Source organism: Phoca vitulina, unplaced genomic scaffold (genome assembly GCF_004348235.1).
Source record: "Phoca vitulina isolate PV1807 unplaced genomic scaffold, GSC_HSeal_1.0 scaffold65, whole genome shotgun sequence".
NCBI lineage: Eukaryota > Metazoa > Chordata > Mammalia > Carnivora > Phocidae > Phoca > Phoca vitulina.
In genome coordinates, this window is record NW_022589768.1 from 5,989,490 (window position 1) to 6,003,795 (window position 14,306).

Sequence of the window (14,306 nt, forward strand, 5' to 3'; positions counted from 1 at the left end):
CTTACCTGGTTTGTTTTCGAGAGTTAAAGGAAAGAAGCTGAGGGTAAGGGTCTCCTGAGAATTTCACTGAAGAGGAAGGGGCCGCAGGGAAACCACTGAGGGGGAGAGATTATTCAAGGTGAATAACCAAGACTGTAGGGTAGATATTCTGGGGCACTAGCTTTTCCAGAACACAGCCGAAATAGCTGGTTTTAAGTGATGACTTTCTTCCTAGTTGAACAGGGAAGGACTGGCAGGTACGCTTGCCTAAAAAGAGAGGAATTGTTGCAGAACTTTTGCATCAAAAAAAAAAAAAGACTAAAGCTGAAATTTATTCTTTTAGTCTCTTTTGGATCCTCATCTGGGAGCCCCTTAACTTCATCTAAAACCTCTTATCTCTTAAAGCTACCCTTATTTGTCATTTCTTACCCTGAACCCTTGTCAGAAACATCAGTCTTGACAAGTAGGCTGTGGGGCACCTCCTCCCAATGGGGCTCTAGGGAGTGACCGCTTGTCTGTGACATTCATGCTCCAGCCTAATGCCTTCTGTTGAGGGAGCTGGAGCTCCCCGGCAGCCTGGGCCTCATCGGGGCCATGAGAGGTTGGGAACTGACCCTGCGGGCCTCAAGCTGAGGGCTTTCTGATGGACCTGTGACTCTGCTTTGCAGCTTGAAGAGCTATGACGGCGGTCAACAAGGACCCAACCTTGGTGGATGGAGACCTCCCTGTAAGTAACTTGAGAAGTGGGGGGACCACTGAGCGGGGGAGGAAGGAGCAGGGAGGAGAGGTTCAGGGGACTCAGAACAAGTTATGTCTAGATTATATTCCTCTTTCATTGGCCATTATGTCTTTCATTATTCTTGCCCTCAGTACCTTTTGCAGGGTGCTCTTGGGGTGGGGGGGTGCCTACTGAAAACTGAGCACCTCGGAAGAAAAGAACAGAAATATTGGCTGAGTTGGTAAGGAGAGGAAGGGAACTACTGTGTTCTAAACCCTGATGCAAACGCCCACGCTTTGTCCGCCCAGGCGGGATGTAGATTCAAATGCCAAGCCACTGCATTCTGTAACTCCGGGGTGTCGTGCATGTTCTAGAGTATGAGAATGGCACCTCTCGGGGTTACACGACATACAGCCTGTGCTGCATATGGGAAAGGGTTAGAGGAACATTATTTCCGGGGTTCTGTGTCTAGCCTGGTTTTCACTGTGACTTGGAGCAGTGTGATACCTTTAGGGGTACTTGACCCTTCCAGGCAAGGCCTCTCTGATTTAGGCACAGTTCAGATAGTGGGTGAAACTTAAAAACTGTGAGCCCATATAATGCCCATCTTGTCCCAAGTTAGGCTTTAGCTAACTTTTGCACTTGGAATCACCACCAAGTTTTATATTAAATCATAGAACACAGAGGCATAAAATGAACCAGTGCATAGTTAACCCATCCAAACGGTTGGTGGTTTATTCCCTTCCCAGGACCTCTCTGTCCCTCTTTGGCTTTGCTTACAACAACCCCCGAAGGCTCTGTCCAAATGTTAAAGAAAATATTCTCTTGTTTACAGTCAGATTCTTTTTCTAGTTCAAATTTCAAACTCACCTGCAAAATAAAAGCTAAAAAATTGTAGCCTGCTGTTACAAGTCTCCTTGATGGGTCTCCTAACTCAGCCTACAAATGGAAGAGGCTAGGTCCTCACCTCCAGAGCAGAGCCCTGTAACAGGGACATAGTCAAACTGCAGAGAGCTCCAGCGTCTGAGTCAGGACCTGGGGAGCTTTCTCTCTTTACTTTTCATGTGGAGAATTCTTAGCCTTCCTAAGAGTGGACAGAAGAATATTAATACCCTTCACTAGCCGCAACAGCCATTAATCAATCCTGTGGCCAATCCTGCCTCACCTGCGCTCTCCTTTATCCCCAGACCTTGTGATATTTTGAAGTGAATCTTGCAGATAGGCCATTTCAGGCCTGAGTCGGAATCTTGACTCTGTCATTTACTAGCTGTGTGATCTTGGATAAGTCACCTCACATCTCTGGGTCTTTGTGTCCTCACCGGCAAAGTGCTAGTGCTGACCGTCAGAGGGTCACTGTTAGAATTCAGTGAGGTCTTGTCACCCAAGCCCCCCAGTCAGTGCCTGGAGTAAATATTTCCTCGTGCAGGACTAGAACCCACATTCTTTACTCAAAGACCAGTGTGTGTTCACTGAAATTCCTGGGTGACCTTAAGTTTCATTGTATGGCTGCATTAATAAGAGCACAGCACCCCAAAAATGAGAAGCAACAAGTTCACTGTACCCCACATGCTTAGACCACACCTGGAATGCTGTCTTCAAGTTGGAGTGCTATACGTTTAAGAAAGACAACACTAAACTGTAGCCTCGCCAGAGGGGCCACCAGACCAGGGCGGTAAGCTGAGCCAGGATCTGGAGCTATTTAGCACGGAGGAAGGACCACTAAAGGCAGGCATATTGCCTTCAAGTATGTGAAGGGCCAGCCCATGAATGATGAAATAAATGTGCTCAGTGTTGTTCCAGAGGGCAGAGGGTGGAGCAGCGGGTGAAGGCACATTGCAGCTCAGCAGCGCTGTCCAACGAGGGCCACAGGCCACTCTATGAGGGCCAAGGTCCATCCAAGGAGGCGTGTCAATACAAGCCTGCCGTGGAGGGGAGGAACGTGGGGGGATGGGGTCACTAGGTGATGGACATTAAGGGGACACGTGATGTAATGAGCCCTGGGTATTATGTAAGATTGATGAATCACTGACCTCTACCTCTGAAACTAATATTATATATTAATTAATTGAATTTAAATTAAAGAAAATGAAGAACTTGAGAAAAATTTTTAATTAAAAAAATTTAAAAAAAAAATACAAGCCCGCCAGAAAGACTATGGGAAGCTCTTTTGCTGCAAAGGCTCCTGGAGGCCTAAACTTCTGTGATTCTGTGCAGTTGGGCAGATCTCAACTTACCCCTCCTAGGTGCAGCCCCGACCCATTCATTTATTCAGCCAGCATTGCTGCCCTGGAGCTAGGCACTGGGAGAGGGACGAGTACACACACGATCACAGCACCCTGTGATGGAGGCGAGCCAGGGAAGAAGTGGTGGCTGCTGTTGTGAGGAGAAGGGTCAGGAAGCTTCCTAGAAGCAGTGATGCTCAAGCTGTGTCTTGAGGAAGCAGCATTCTGCCAGATATGTGGGTATGGGAGGGAAGGGGGAGCATGCACAGGCAGGGGACCAGCCTACGCAGGCAGGGAGGCCGTGTCCCAGTATCTCAGCAGAGCCCGGATTGAGCCAGGAGAGCATAGCAGGCTGGCTCTGGTTTTTCCTGTGAGCCATCCAGAGACCTCTGTGGCCTGGGTTCCTCCTAGGTTACAGCCTCCCCAGTGGGCTCCATGACCCGGGGCTGCCTTCCCGTGAGGCAGGAGCGTGCAGGGAACACCTTGATTGCCTGCCTTCCTTCCTTCCGCTCCAGGAGCAGGAGAATGTGTTGCAGAGGGTCCTGCAGCTGCCGGTGGTGAGCGGCACCTGTGAGTGTTTCCAGAAGACCTACACCAGCACCAAGGAAGCCCACCCGCTGGTGGCCTCTGTATGCAATGCCTACGAGAAGGGTGTGCAGGGCGCCAGCAGCCTGGCGGCCTGGAGCATGGAGCCGGTGGTCCGCAGGCTGTCCACCCAGTGTGAGTCCTCCGGGCACTGGCAGGCCACCACCTGTCTGTCTGTCTGTCTGTCTGGTAGATTGCTTGTCTGTCTGCCGATATGTCTGTGTGCCTTTTTGGCTGTCCGACGGCCTTTCTAACCACCTACATCCCGTTACGTGATCTTCTCTCTACAGCTGTAGATGATACAGTGAGAGACGGCTGTAGATACAGGTACAGATAGGGAGGTACATCTCTCCTCCTCTGTAGATGTCCCATCTACAGCCCAATTGGCATTTTCCTGGGATGACAATGATGGGCCAAAGAACTGGCAGGGCAAGGGATGGGCAGAGCTGTGTGGGCAGTGGTGGGAGTGAGGCTCGTGGTAGACCAGATGCCCACTTTGGCCCCAAATCCAGCAGCAACAGTAGGAGCTAGCAGAGTCTGATACAGAAGCAGGGGCAGGAGACTCTAGGTCTGGCCCAGCAGAGCCTGGGGGGGGGGGGGCGGGGGGGGATGGGAAGGTGTCCAGGCCCAGCAGCAGAGAGCTAGCAGCCTGGGCCATGGAGGTGGAGAGCAACTGTCCATACGGGCCCTACTACCTGACCCAGCCCTACTCAAATTGTTCTGCCCCATTTGAAAATATGGTCTCCAAGGAAAGGCTCTCTCTCTCTCTCTTTTTTTAAATCCCAGTATAGTTAACATACAGTGTTATGTTAGTTTCAGCCATACAACATAGTGATTCAACACTTCCACACATCCCCCAGTGCTCATCACGACAAGTGCATCTAAGGCAAGGCTCTTGACAGGGCTGAGGGAAATTCCAGCAGCACCAAGAAGTCTAGGACCTTCTACCATCCTGATTAGAGAATTATGGGTGTGTGAGGATTCTGCCTTGGGCCAGCCTCCTTGCCTCCAAACTCCTTCAAAAACTTCCCTGGGTCTCATTTTGCCCAGTCAGAAGATGGCCCAAGTCATCTGGGCTCTCTGCTGCTTGAGAATTTTGTGAAGAAATGTAAGCTATCTAGAGAGAGAATATATGAAAGCATAGAGAACTGATCTCCATGATCATGACTGCAGAGCTCTGTCTTCAGCAGCCCGTACCTCCCAGAAGCATCTACATACTCTGGCACTTGCTCCCCTCTCTGGGGGCAACTCCTTTCTCTTCCCTGCCACCCTCTTCTCACCGTTGATCATCTTACTCCTAGAAGGTAGAAGGAAGGACATGGACAGTCCGGGGCCTGGGCCAGCTGCGGCTTGGACTTGGTCACCTCTAGGACGAAGCAGTACTGGCCCTACCCCCAACAGGGCCCACCCAAGGGCCCTGTTGCCCCTCCTCTCACACCTTGTCTTCATGCCCACCCAAACCTCACCCAGACAGGGGAGGGAGGACAGGGAAGGAGACACCAGTATTTGTTGGTGATTCACAGAGTTCCTGTCACTCCCTCCTCACCACAACCCAGCACATTAGGCACCATTAGTCCACATCTGACAAACGGGGAACCTGAGGCTCAGGCACGCTGTGACTTACCCGAAGCCACACTCTGCAGACGCACGCACTGGGCTCTGCGTGCAGATCTGCCTGACTCCAGAGTTCCTACACAGAGGGAAGACACCGGCCTGGCCTCCCGGAATGGGGAGCTAAAAGGGGCTGGGGAGCGGGGTGGGGGGGGACTCAGGTTCCAAGATGCTTCCGATGCAGCAGGGCTGGGGGGCTTTGAGGGCTCTGAGGTGCCTTCCTTGACACAGAGGCCACTGCTAGGTCTTTGTGGCTCACCCCACTGTGGCCTTTGCTTCTAGTCATAGCTGCCAACGAGCTGGCCTGCCGTGGCCTGGACCACCTGGAGGAAAAGATCCCAGCCCTCCAGTACCCTCCTGAAAAGGTGAGCCCCTTTCCTCTTCTCTAATGTGCCCCGTACTCTGTTGTCCCACCTCTCAGGAGGAGAGGGCACAGGCTGACGATGCCATGACTGTCAGCCTTTCATTTCTATGGCAAGTGCCCTCCAAGCTTGGGGGTGGCCGCCTGCCCCTAAGGCCACAAGTGGGCTTAGTCCTCTCCCTGTGGTGCCAAATGGAGGCAGGCTTTCTGGAAAGCAGGCACAGCCCAGGGGCTAACTCAAACAGGGGCTTGGGGTGGGTCCCACTGCTTCTAATCCCATGATCCCCCTTCCCCACCCCAGGATACCTGGTGGGCCGGCACTGGCCACTTGGTAACTATAGTCACCTAAGGTCATGGGCCACACTCATCGGAGCTCAGGATTGCAGTCCCATGTCCTCAAGATCCAGCCCTTTATGGACCAGGAGACTGAAAAAGTCCCTTTACCTAGCTGTATATTCATTGGGTATTTGCTAGATAAGGGCCATGTCAGGTGCTTTGGGGGAATAAGCTTCATCTCACTGACTATCTACTCATCCCACAAACATTTACTGAGCCCTACCCTATGCCAGGGGCCACAATGCGATTTATGGAGCCCTCCCATTTAATCCTCTTGTCAACCCTCTGGTACGGGGTGGGTATCCCCATTTTACAGATGAGAAAACTAGTGACTTCGCCCTGGGCACACAGCCTTCAGTGGAGGCCACATGAGAGCAGGTCTGTTTGGCTCCGAGGCCTGTGCTCTTCACATTTTTCCAGATGAAGGGCATCTTTGTCACAAAAGAGCTCCCAGACTACTAAGAGAGAAAGATAAATTATCCCAATACAGAACTGGTAGGAAGATCAGCCACATCTCTGACTCAGTCTAGATGCAGATGGGAATGGGAGCATGTTCTGAGGGAAGGACAGACAAGACATTCGAGGAATTTGGGAGTGGAGATGCCTTGTGAGCATGAGAATATCGAGACAGGTGTCATCAAGGAGGTGGCCTTTGGGGGGTAAAGTTGGTTAGGATGTTGCCAGGCAGAAGTGGGGAGCAAGTAGGCCAGGAGATCCATGCACAGGGAGGACTGGAGCCCTTTCCCTTTAAAGCTCAGCTTAATCAAGGGGTCCAGATATTGGTGCCCCTCCCCTGGGCCTTTATTTTATTTTATTTTTAAGTAAGCTCTATGCCCAGTGTAGGGCTGGAACTCATGACCCTGAGATCAAGAGTCACACGCTCTACAGACTGAGACAGCCACATGCCTCTCTCCTGAGCCTTTAAACGAGGTCTTCCTGGAAGCTGGGCTCAGGGCTACCAGACCCACAGGCCTGACTCCCCTCCCCATCTCCCCCAGATCGCCTCTGAGCTGAAGGACACCATCTCTACCCGCCTTCGCAGTGCCCGCAATAGCATCAGCGTGCCCATCACCAGCACTTCGGACAAGGTCCTGGGGGCCGCTCTGGCCAGCTATGAGTTCGCCTGGGGGGTAGCCAAAGACACTGCCGAGTACGCCGCGAACACCCGAGCCGGCCGGCTGGCCTCCGGAGGGGCTGACTTGGCCCTGGGTAGTGTTGAGAAGATGGTAGAGTTCCTCCTCCCTTCAGCCAAGGAAGAGTCAGGTATCTACCATTATGGGGGGCTGGCAGACCCTTCTTGGGAAGTGAGTTGGCTGCCCATGCTGCCTGGGAATTAGTAAGAGGCAGCCAGGGCTCAGCCGGCCACGGCTCTGGAACAGGGAAGGCCCAGCAAGATTTCCAGAGGGATCTATCCTAATTTAGCCTCCTCTCCCCATTTGTGAGTGGGGAAAGTGAGTGACCCAAGTCACCGGCTCCACTTGTGGTGGAGCTCGGGTAACCACTTTCCAACCCTAGACACAACCTCAGCTTCCCCAGCACCCCTCTCTCTCTGATCAGCTTTCCTTGCTTTCCCCCCAAATCCCATCCAGCCCCTGCTCCAGGACAGCAGCAGGCCCAGAAGCCCTCCAAAGCCAAGCCGAGCCTCATGCACAGGGTTGGGGCCCTGGCCAGCACCCTCTCTCAGCACACCTTCCAGACCACAGCCCGGGCACTGAAGCAGGGCCACGCCCTGGCCATGTGGATCCCAGGTGTGGCACCCCTGGTGAGTGTCTGCCCTGAGCTCTGGCTGACCCCTAGCCTGGGTCCCTCCCATCCCACCCAACTCCACCTCTGGTCCTAGGAACATTCTCTCCTCCAGCTTGGGCTGGGACTTTTGGTTTAAGGACAGGAGGCCTTAAGGGGGTGGAGGGCCAGTCCTCTGGGCTTCAAGGAGAGGGGAAAGGACAGGCTGTGAGCCGAGGGCACTTCTGTCTCTCTCCCTCTCCCTCGGAGTCCTACCCCCTGGCATTCATCCTCACAAGGGAGCTTCTTGCGGTGGGCCCTCCCACCTATGAGGGAGCAGAGACCCCTAGCTGCTATCCAGGGACCAGGAAGTGTCACCTGTAAGTAAGCAAGGTCCCAAACCCCTTCTGCTGGGGAGAGAATGCTGGCTGGGCTGCATCCCTGACTCTGACTGCCCCCAGGTTGTAAAATTTCCCCTTTAGAGGCTTCTAATTTGCATCTTACTTGCACCTAAGGTAAAGCTGACTTTTCTAGGCCCAGGCAGGGCTAACTCGCCACCATACCCCACCCCCACTGTGTATTTTAGCAGACAGAAACTGGAATTTTTTCATAAGAACCTTTATAAGAAACAAAGGCCAAATAAAGGAAAACAAAGGAAATAAAAATTAAAGCATAAAGGTCAGCAAACAAAACAACCACTTCTCAGCCATCATTTGAATAACACTTTTGAAAGCATCATCAGGCCTGACTCATTCATTCAAACAAATGTTTGCTGAGAACCTACTATGCACCAGGTTCTGTGGCTCCAGTAGGGACATGGGAGTAGTGGTTCTCTTCTGTCCCCTGCCCTGGGGGATCATTTACCCGTGGGGGCTGCGACTGACCCATGTCCCAGCCTTACGTGTAGTAGGAGGGCCTGCTGTACTGTGTGACCTGTTCACACAGAACATAATGGTGTCCCCTGAAGCTGTATGAGAAAGAGGCCCTGTTCGGGGAGTTCCCTAGGGCTAGGAATGAGCCAGGCTGTGCCTCAAGGGGGCACCAGCCCACCTGCCCAGGTCTGTTTCCACCCATGGGACACTGGGGTCCTCTGGATTTTTTCACTCTTTAAAGATCTCCAAGTCTCCAAGGAGAATCTACTAAAGCTAAACACGCCTCCCCCCCGCCCCAAGACCCAGCAATTCAACCCAACAGAAATGAGAGCTTACGTCCCCCCATAAGACACGTCAAAATGTTCCTATCAGGCTTTATCCTTAGCCAAGAACTGGAGACAGCACAGATGTCCACCAACAGCAGGGTGTGTAAATTGTGGTGGATCTACATGGACTATGACACAGAAGTGACAAGGAAGGAGCTACCTTGACGTGCAATAGCACGGATGAGTCTCACAACACCATGTTGAACAGAAGAAGCTATTTGTGAAAGAAGACCCATTGCATGAGTCCATTTATATGAAGTTTAAAAATGGGCAAAACCACCCCTCTGTTGGCAGAGGTCAACATGTGGTCCCTCGGCGGGGGGGGTACTGGCAGGGTGGGGGCACCCCCACGGGAGACTTCTGCGGTGTTGAAAGTGGCCTCTATCTTGATCTGTGGTAGTTACATGCGTGTGTGCTTACAAAACGTCACAGAGCTGCACGCTTCCGATGTGCGCGCCCCAGGTGTGTGAGTGATCACTCGGGGACAAGTCTGGGGGACAGTCCGCTGGGGCCCGGCCCCTGGTGAGGGCTTTTGCGCGCTGGGGCTGCCCGGCCCTCTGCAGGCGTGGGAGGCCAGCAGCTCACGGGCCACCCCCCCACCCCCCCCGCAGAGCAGTCTGGCCCAGTGGGGCGCGGAGGCCGCCATGCAGGTGGTGTCCCGGCGACAGAGTGAGGTGCGCGTGCCCTGGCTGCACAACCTCGCCGCCACCCAGGACGAGGACCACGACGACCGGACGGACACGGAGGGGGAGGAGACGGAGGAGGAGGAGGAATCTGACACCGAGGAGAACAAGCTCAGCGAGGTAAGGCGGCGAGCAGAGACCGAGTGGGGACGTGGACGCCTCACGGTCCCACAGCCCACTGAGGGGCCGCGAAGCAGAGGCAGGGGGTGGGCCTCGGCCCCCAGACCCAGAGCCGCACCCCCAGACGGCCGGCTAACAAAGTACGTCCGTGCCCTTCTCTCGGCTGACCCTCCCAACAGCCCCAGCCCCAGAAAGTAGGCAGGGCGGAGACTGTCATCCCCGTGGTGCAGGTGAGGAAGCAGGTCCAGAGAGGGGAAGTGACCTGCCCAAGGCCACACAGCCCGGAAGAAACCGGCGGCCGCGTCCTTTCCCTCCAGCTCTGAGGGCGGTGGGGAGGACAAGGGCGGGGGGCGCGCCGCCGCAGGTGCTGACCTAGCTCTGGCCCCCCAGGTGGCAGCCCTGCCCAGCCCGCAAGGCGTCCTGGGCAGCGTGGCGCACGTGCTGCAGAAGGCCGCGTGGAGCACCGTCTCAGCCGTCACGTGGGCGCCGATGGCTGTGCTGGGCTCGGCGGCGAGGATGCTGGGCCTCAGCCCGGCCCGCGCCGCCTCCCCCACCAAGGGGAGGGCCATGTCCCTGTCAGACGCCCTGAAGGGCGTCACTGACAACGTGGTAGACACGGTGGTCCACTACGTGCCGGTGAGTCCCACCCACCCCAGGGGCCCGGGAAGGACGGGTAAAGCAGATTGGACCCAAGGGGCTGCAGTGGGCCTCCTTTCCCCAATCTCCTGGGCGCCCCAGAAACATTTTGACGAACTACGGCCTTGATGGGGGGCCCTTGCCAGCCCCAAGAGTATAGAGACGCTGGCGGTGGCCTGGGACCCTTTCCCACAGCCCCCCCTTCCAACCATCAGTCTGGGGGTCCCCAGTTGGGCCAGCCCTCACCTCAGGGGGGAGGCTTCCAGGGCGCAGCCGCTGCCCCATCCCGGTCCTATCACCTGTTAGCAACAGGAAAAACCCAAGAGACACCAATACTGTCCCTCTGGCAGTCCCCGGGCCCCTGCCCAGAGCGAGGCACGGGTTGCGCAGGCTCCGAAGGCGCAGTCAGGCGCCCACCCTTTAGAGTGAGCAAGGGTTGGGGGCGGGGGTTACTCAGTCCCTCGCTTCCAAGAGGCACGCAGGGGTCTTGGCTGCCAGCCTGCTCACCTCGGGCTCCACACGGGGCCAGGCAGGGGTCCCCTGCCCCTGGCTGGGACCGCGGGTGGGCTGAGCTGCTGAGCGCACAGCTCAGGCCCAAGGGCCGGTGGGAAAGCCGCTGACTTTCCACGGAGCGACCCCTGAGGGAGACCCGAGGGGTCCAGGCACTTTGGGAGGGGGGTTGCCTGCCTTGCCTTGGGGGTCTGGGCCGAGGAGACCATCGGAGAGGGCAAGGCGTCAGCGGTCTCCCCTGCTCCCCCGCGCGCGTCCCACACCCCAGGCTGTGCGCTCCGGAAGGCCGCTCCCGGGAGGGGTGCATGCGAGGGGCCCGGAGAAGCGGTGGGTGGGAGGCGCAGGGACGAGGGGCCAGGCCGGGGCCCTAACACGGCTGCCGGGCCCTCAGCTCCCCAGGCTGTCGCTGATGGAGCCCGAGAGCGAATTCCGGGACATCGAAGAGGCCGAGCGCCGGGAGGCGGAGCGCAGGGCGTCTGGGGCGCCGCCCGCCGGCCCCGAGCCCGCGCCGCGCCCCCCGCAGCCCCGCGGCAGCCTGCGGCCCGCGCGCAGCCCCGCGGCGCCCCCCGGCCCGGGGCCGGAGGACAGGGTGGACGCGCCCGCCGCTACGCGCCCGGCCTTCCCGGCGGTGGCCCGCGAGAAGCCGAGGCGCAGGGTCAGCGACAGCTTCTTCCGGCCCAGCGTCATGGAGCCCATCCTGGGCCGCGCGCAGTACAGCCAGCTGCGCAAGAAGAGCTGAGCCCCGCGCCTCCGCCCGCCCGGCCGCCGCCCCGCCCGCCGCCCCGACGGCGAGGCCGGGCCCGGCTCTCCGCACAGAAGCAGAACCTGCACTTCCGAGGGAGCGGTGCCTGCTTCCAAGTAGTCCCCTGGGAACCCGAGCCTCATTCCCGCGGCGCTGCCCAGGCACGCATTATCTTTTTAGCACCGTTTTGGGGCTTCGCTGTCCGAACCCATTTTTAAGAAGCGTCGGAGCAGCAGCTTGCTTTGATTCTATGCCTTGTTGTTTTGTTTTGTTTCTTAGCCAAAGGATTAAGCGCCTGACTTGAGCTCTCACTTCTTTAACCAACGTGTGGCCAAATGACATTTGACTTGTTTCCAAAACTTAGATCCATCCTCTGTAGACAAAGATTAAGCAGGAGTCTCTGACATATGTTTAAGGCCTGAGCTCAGAGATTCCTCTGAGTATCCAGGCTCTCGACAGACTACTTTGAAGAGAGCGACAATTAGGTGCAGAAGCTGTTGGATGTTTATAGAAATATTAGCCTCCCTTTCCGAGTACCCAGTACTCCTCGCAGGGTGATTCGCGGCCTGTGCTCTGTAGCGCCACCTCCTGGCTCACAGCCACACTTCATTTGCTTCCTTCCTGACTTCATCTGTACGTTCACTCTTCCACCATTGCTGGCGCCCCCAGGGCCGGGGGACGACAATGGTGACCCGTTCACCTTATAAAGAACTACATAGACCATATGTATGGACTCTGTAGTAGCCACAATTCATTCCAAGTCCTATTTCTGAAAATGTCAATATTTGGTAAATCTAGGGAATGCATACATATAATTGAAAAATTCAAATATTGCAAAAGGGTGTGTGTCTTCCTCACTGAGTTCCCCAGGTCCCCTTCACAAAAACCACCGTGCCGTCAGTCTCTCGGGTATCCTTCCAGGTACAGGTTGTCCATGTGCAAGCCCACTTTGTGCACACAGCTGTGGGATGTGATCCTCTTTCTTCATGTAACAATAAATCTTAGAGATCTTTTTGTATCAGCACCATAAATCCTCCTTGCTCTTTTTAATGGCCATGTAGTAAGTGCTTCATAATGTAGATATGCTCTTTGATTTAACTGGCTCCCTAGTGATGGACTTTCAGGTTGTTTCCTTTTTTTTTTTTGGTCCTGCAAACAGTCCTACAATAAATGTCTGTATGCAAAATGTTTTGTGCAGATGTGTAAGTATATCTACAGGAGAAATTTATAACTTGGAATCGTGACATGTGCATTTTATTTATTTATTTTTAAGATTTTATTTATTAGAGAGAGAGCACAAGCGGGGGGAGGGGTAGAGGGAGAAACAGACTTCCCGCTGAGTGGGGAGCCTGATGTGGGGCTCGATCCCAACACCTGGGATCATGACCTAGGCTGAAGGCAGACCCTTAACCGACTGAGCCACCCAGGCACCCCAAGAGTATGTGCATTTTAAATACTGTTAGATAAGGCCAAGTAGCCTTCCAAAACAAACTCAGTTTTTCTTGTTATTGTCATCTGCAGCTGCACAGGAAATTACTACATCTCTGTCAGTCCTTTTAGATGTCCATATATACAACCCCCATAGGCCCCTCTCAGACCTGTGAGCTCCCTCTTGGCCCCCACTTTGTTGCATACTTGAAAGCCCAGCTTTCTGAAACTGACTCTGGATCCTGGCAGATCTTTGGTATAACGAGTCCTTGGCCTTGATGCTTGGGTTTGGAATCTGAGGATGGACATGCACAGGTGGACATGGCCAGGACTCAGAGCTAGCCTTGGCACCCCACCCCACCTCTACAATCCACACCACCCCCAGCAGTTTCCTGGGGAGGGAGTGTGATCTGACAAGAGGGGCCCTTATAAACTGATATGACAGAGGCTACAAAGATAGAGTCCAGCCTAGCCCTGGCAGGGCTCCTGTGGGCAGCTGCTGGTGCAGTGACGTCAGGCAGAAACAGCCAGCTGTCTGGACTCACCTGCCCACACTGCTTTCTTCCTGGAGCTTGCGAAACCACACTCCTGACAATCCACCCCTCCATTGTCCTGTGGCTCTTCCTTCTAGACCATACCCCAGTTGGCACAAAAACTGCCCTCTCGGCAACCCAGAAGAGCTGGGGCCTCGACAGGGCTGTAGCAGTCAACACACTTGCTGGCCAGGCCCATACCCCTCACCTCTCAGGGCGCTGGGGGCCAGCGTATGGAATAGCACAGCCCAGGAAATAAACAGCTGAAGTTGTAAAAGATTCTATCATTAAAAATCTCTTGATTATGTAGCACAGTGCTCTGAGCCTGGCCCTTGGGGCTTCTGAACACTTTTTGGAGAGAAATGAGAGCAAAGTATCTCCTCTAAATGACAGAAATGTGCCTCGTTGTCTGGTGTGGGACTTTTCACTGTTCCGAGAGACATCACTTTGGCAAGTCTCCTTGCTCACGTGGATGCGAAGGCTCATCTACACTCATCTTTGGACGCTCACGACCTCGGGAAACCCTCCATGTCACACTGGGATGTCGGGGCCCCTCTCCAGAGAAACACCTTACCCCCTCTCTTCTAGTCCAGCTCAGAAAATGCACCTCCAACTCAATCACAACTTTTGGAGATGGAAAAAGAACCATTACCAACCACGAAATACATTTATCCATGCAGTTATTTACCACCTTTTTCTTCCATAATTATTTAGGATCTTAATATCTGAAGGACTTCTGTGTCTAGAGACAGCCCTGTGACTTGGGCTTTCTTGCTCATTGTATGAAGCAGAATTTTCCTAAACATTTAAACACTTCATGCTTAATCAAAACTTGTAAGATGCATAAATCAAATTATTTTAAATCTTGAAATGTTGGTTACAAACAGAAGTCAAATTCTCTTACATATTCCTATAAACCCTG

The 14,306-nt window shown here is 54.5% G+C and overlaps 1 protein-coding gene across 1 annotated transcript; it reads left to right on the forward strand.

Annotated features, from left to right (window-relative positions):
* Window positions 1-657: 657 nt before the first annotated feature.
* Window positions 658-11,420, forward strand: PLIN1 (perilipin 1). The gene is made up of 8 exons (XM_032392091.1): window positions 658-706; window positions 3,435-3,639; window positions 5,398-5,480; window positions 6,811-7,075; window positions 7,402-7,574; window positions 9,344-9,535; window positions 9,926-10,171; window positions 11,073-11,420. The coding sequence occupies exons 1-8, from the start codon at window positions 659-661 to the stop codon at window positions 11,418-11,420; spliced, it is 1,560 nt and encodes a 519-aa protein (XP_032247982.1). The 5' UTR covers window position 658.
* The last annotated feature ends 2,886 nt before the right edge of the window (window positions 11,421-14,306 follow it).

Excerpts from the sequence above, each read along its gene's own strand:
- PLIN1 (XM_032392091.1), top strand. The coding sequence starts at position 659 with ATGACGGCGGTCAACAAGGACCCAACCTTGGTGGATGGAGACCTCCCT. Across the intron at positions 7,076-7,401 it reads TTCAGCCAAGGAAGAGTCAG|CCCCTGCTCCAGGACAGCAG; the intron begins GTATCTACCATT and ends AATCCCATCCAG. Across the intron at positions 10,172-11,072 it reads CGGTGGTCCACTACGTGCCG|CTCCCCAGGCTGTCGCTGAT; the intron begins GTGAGTCCCACC and ends CCGGGCCCTCAG.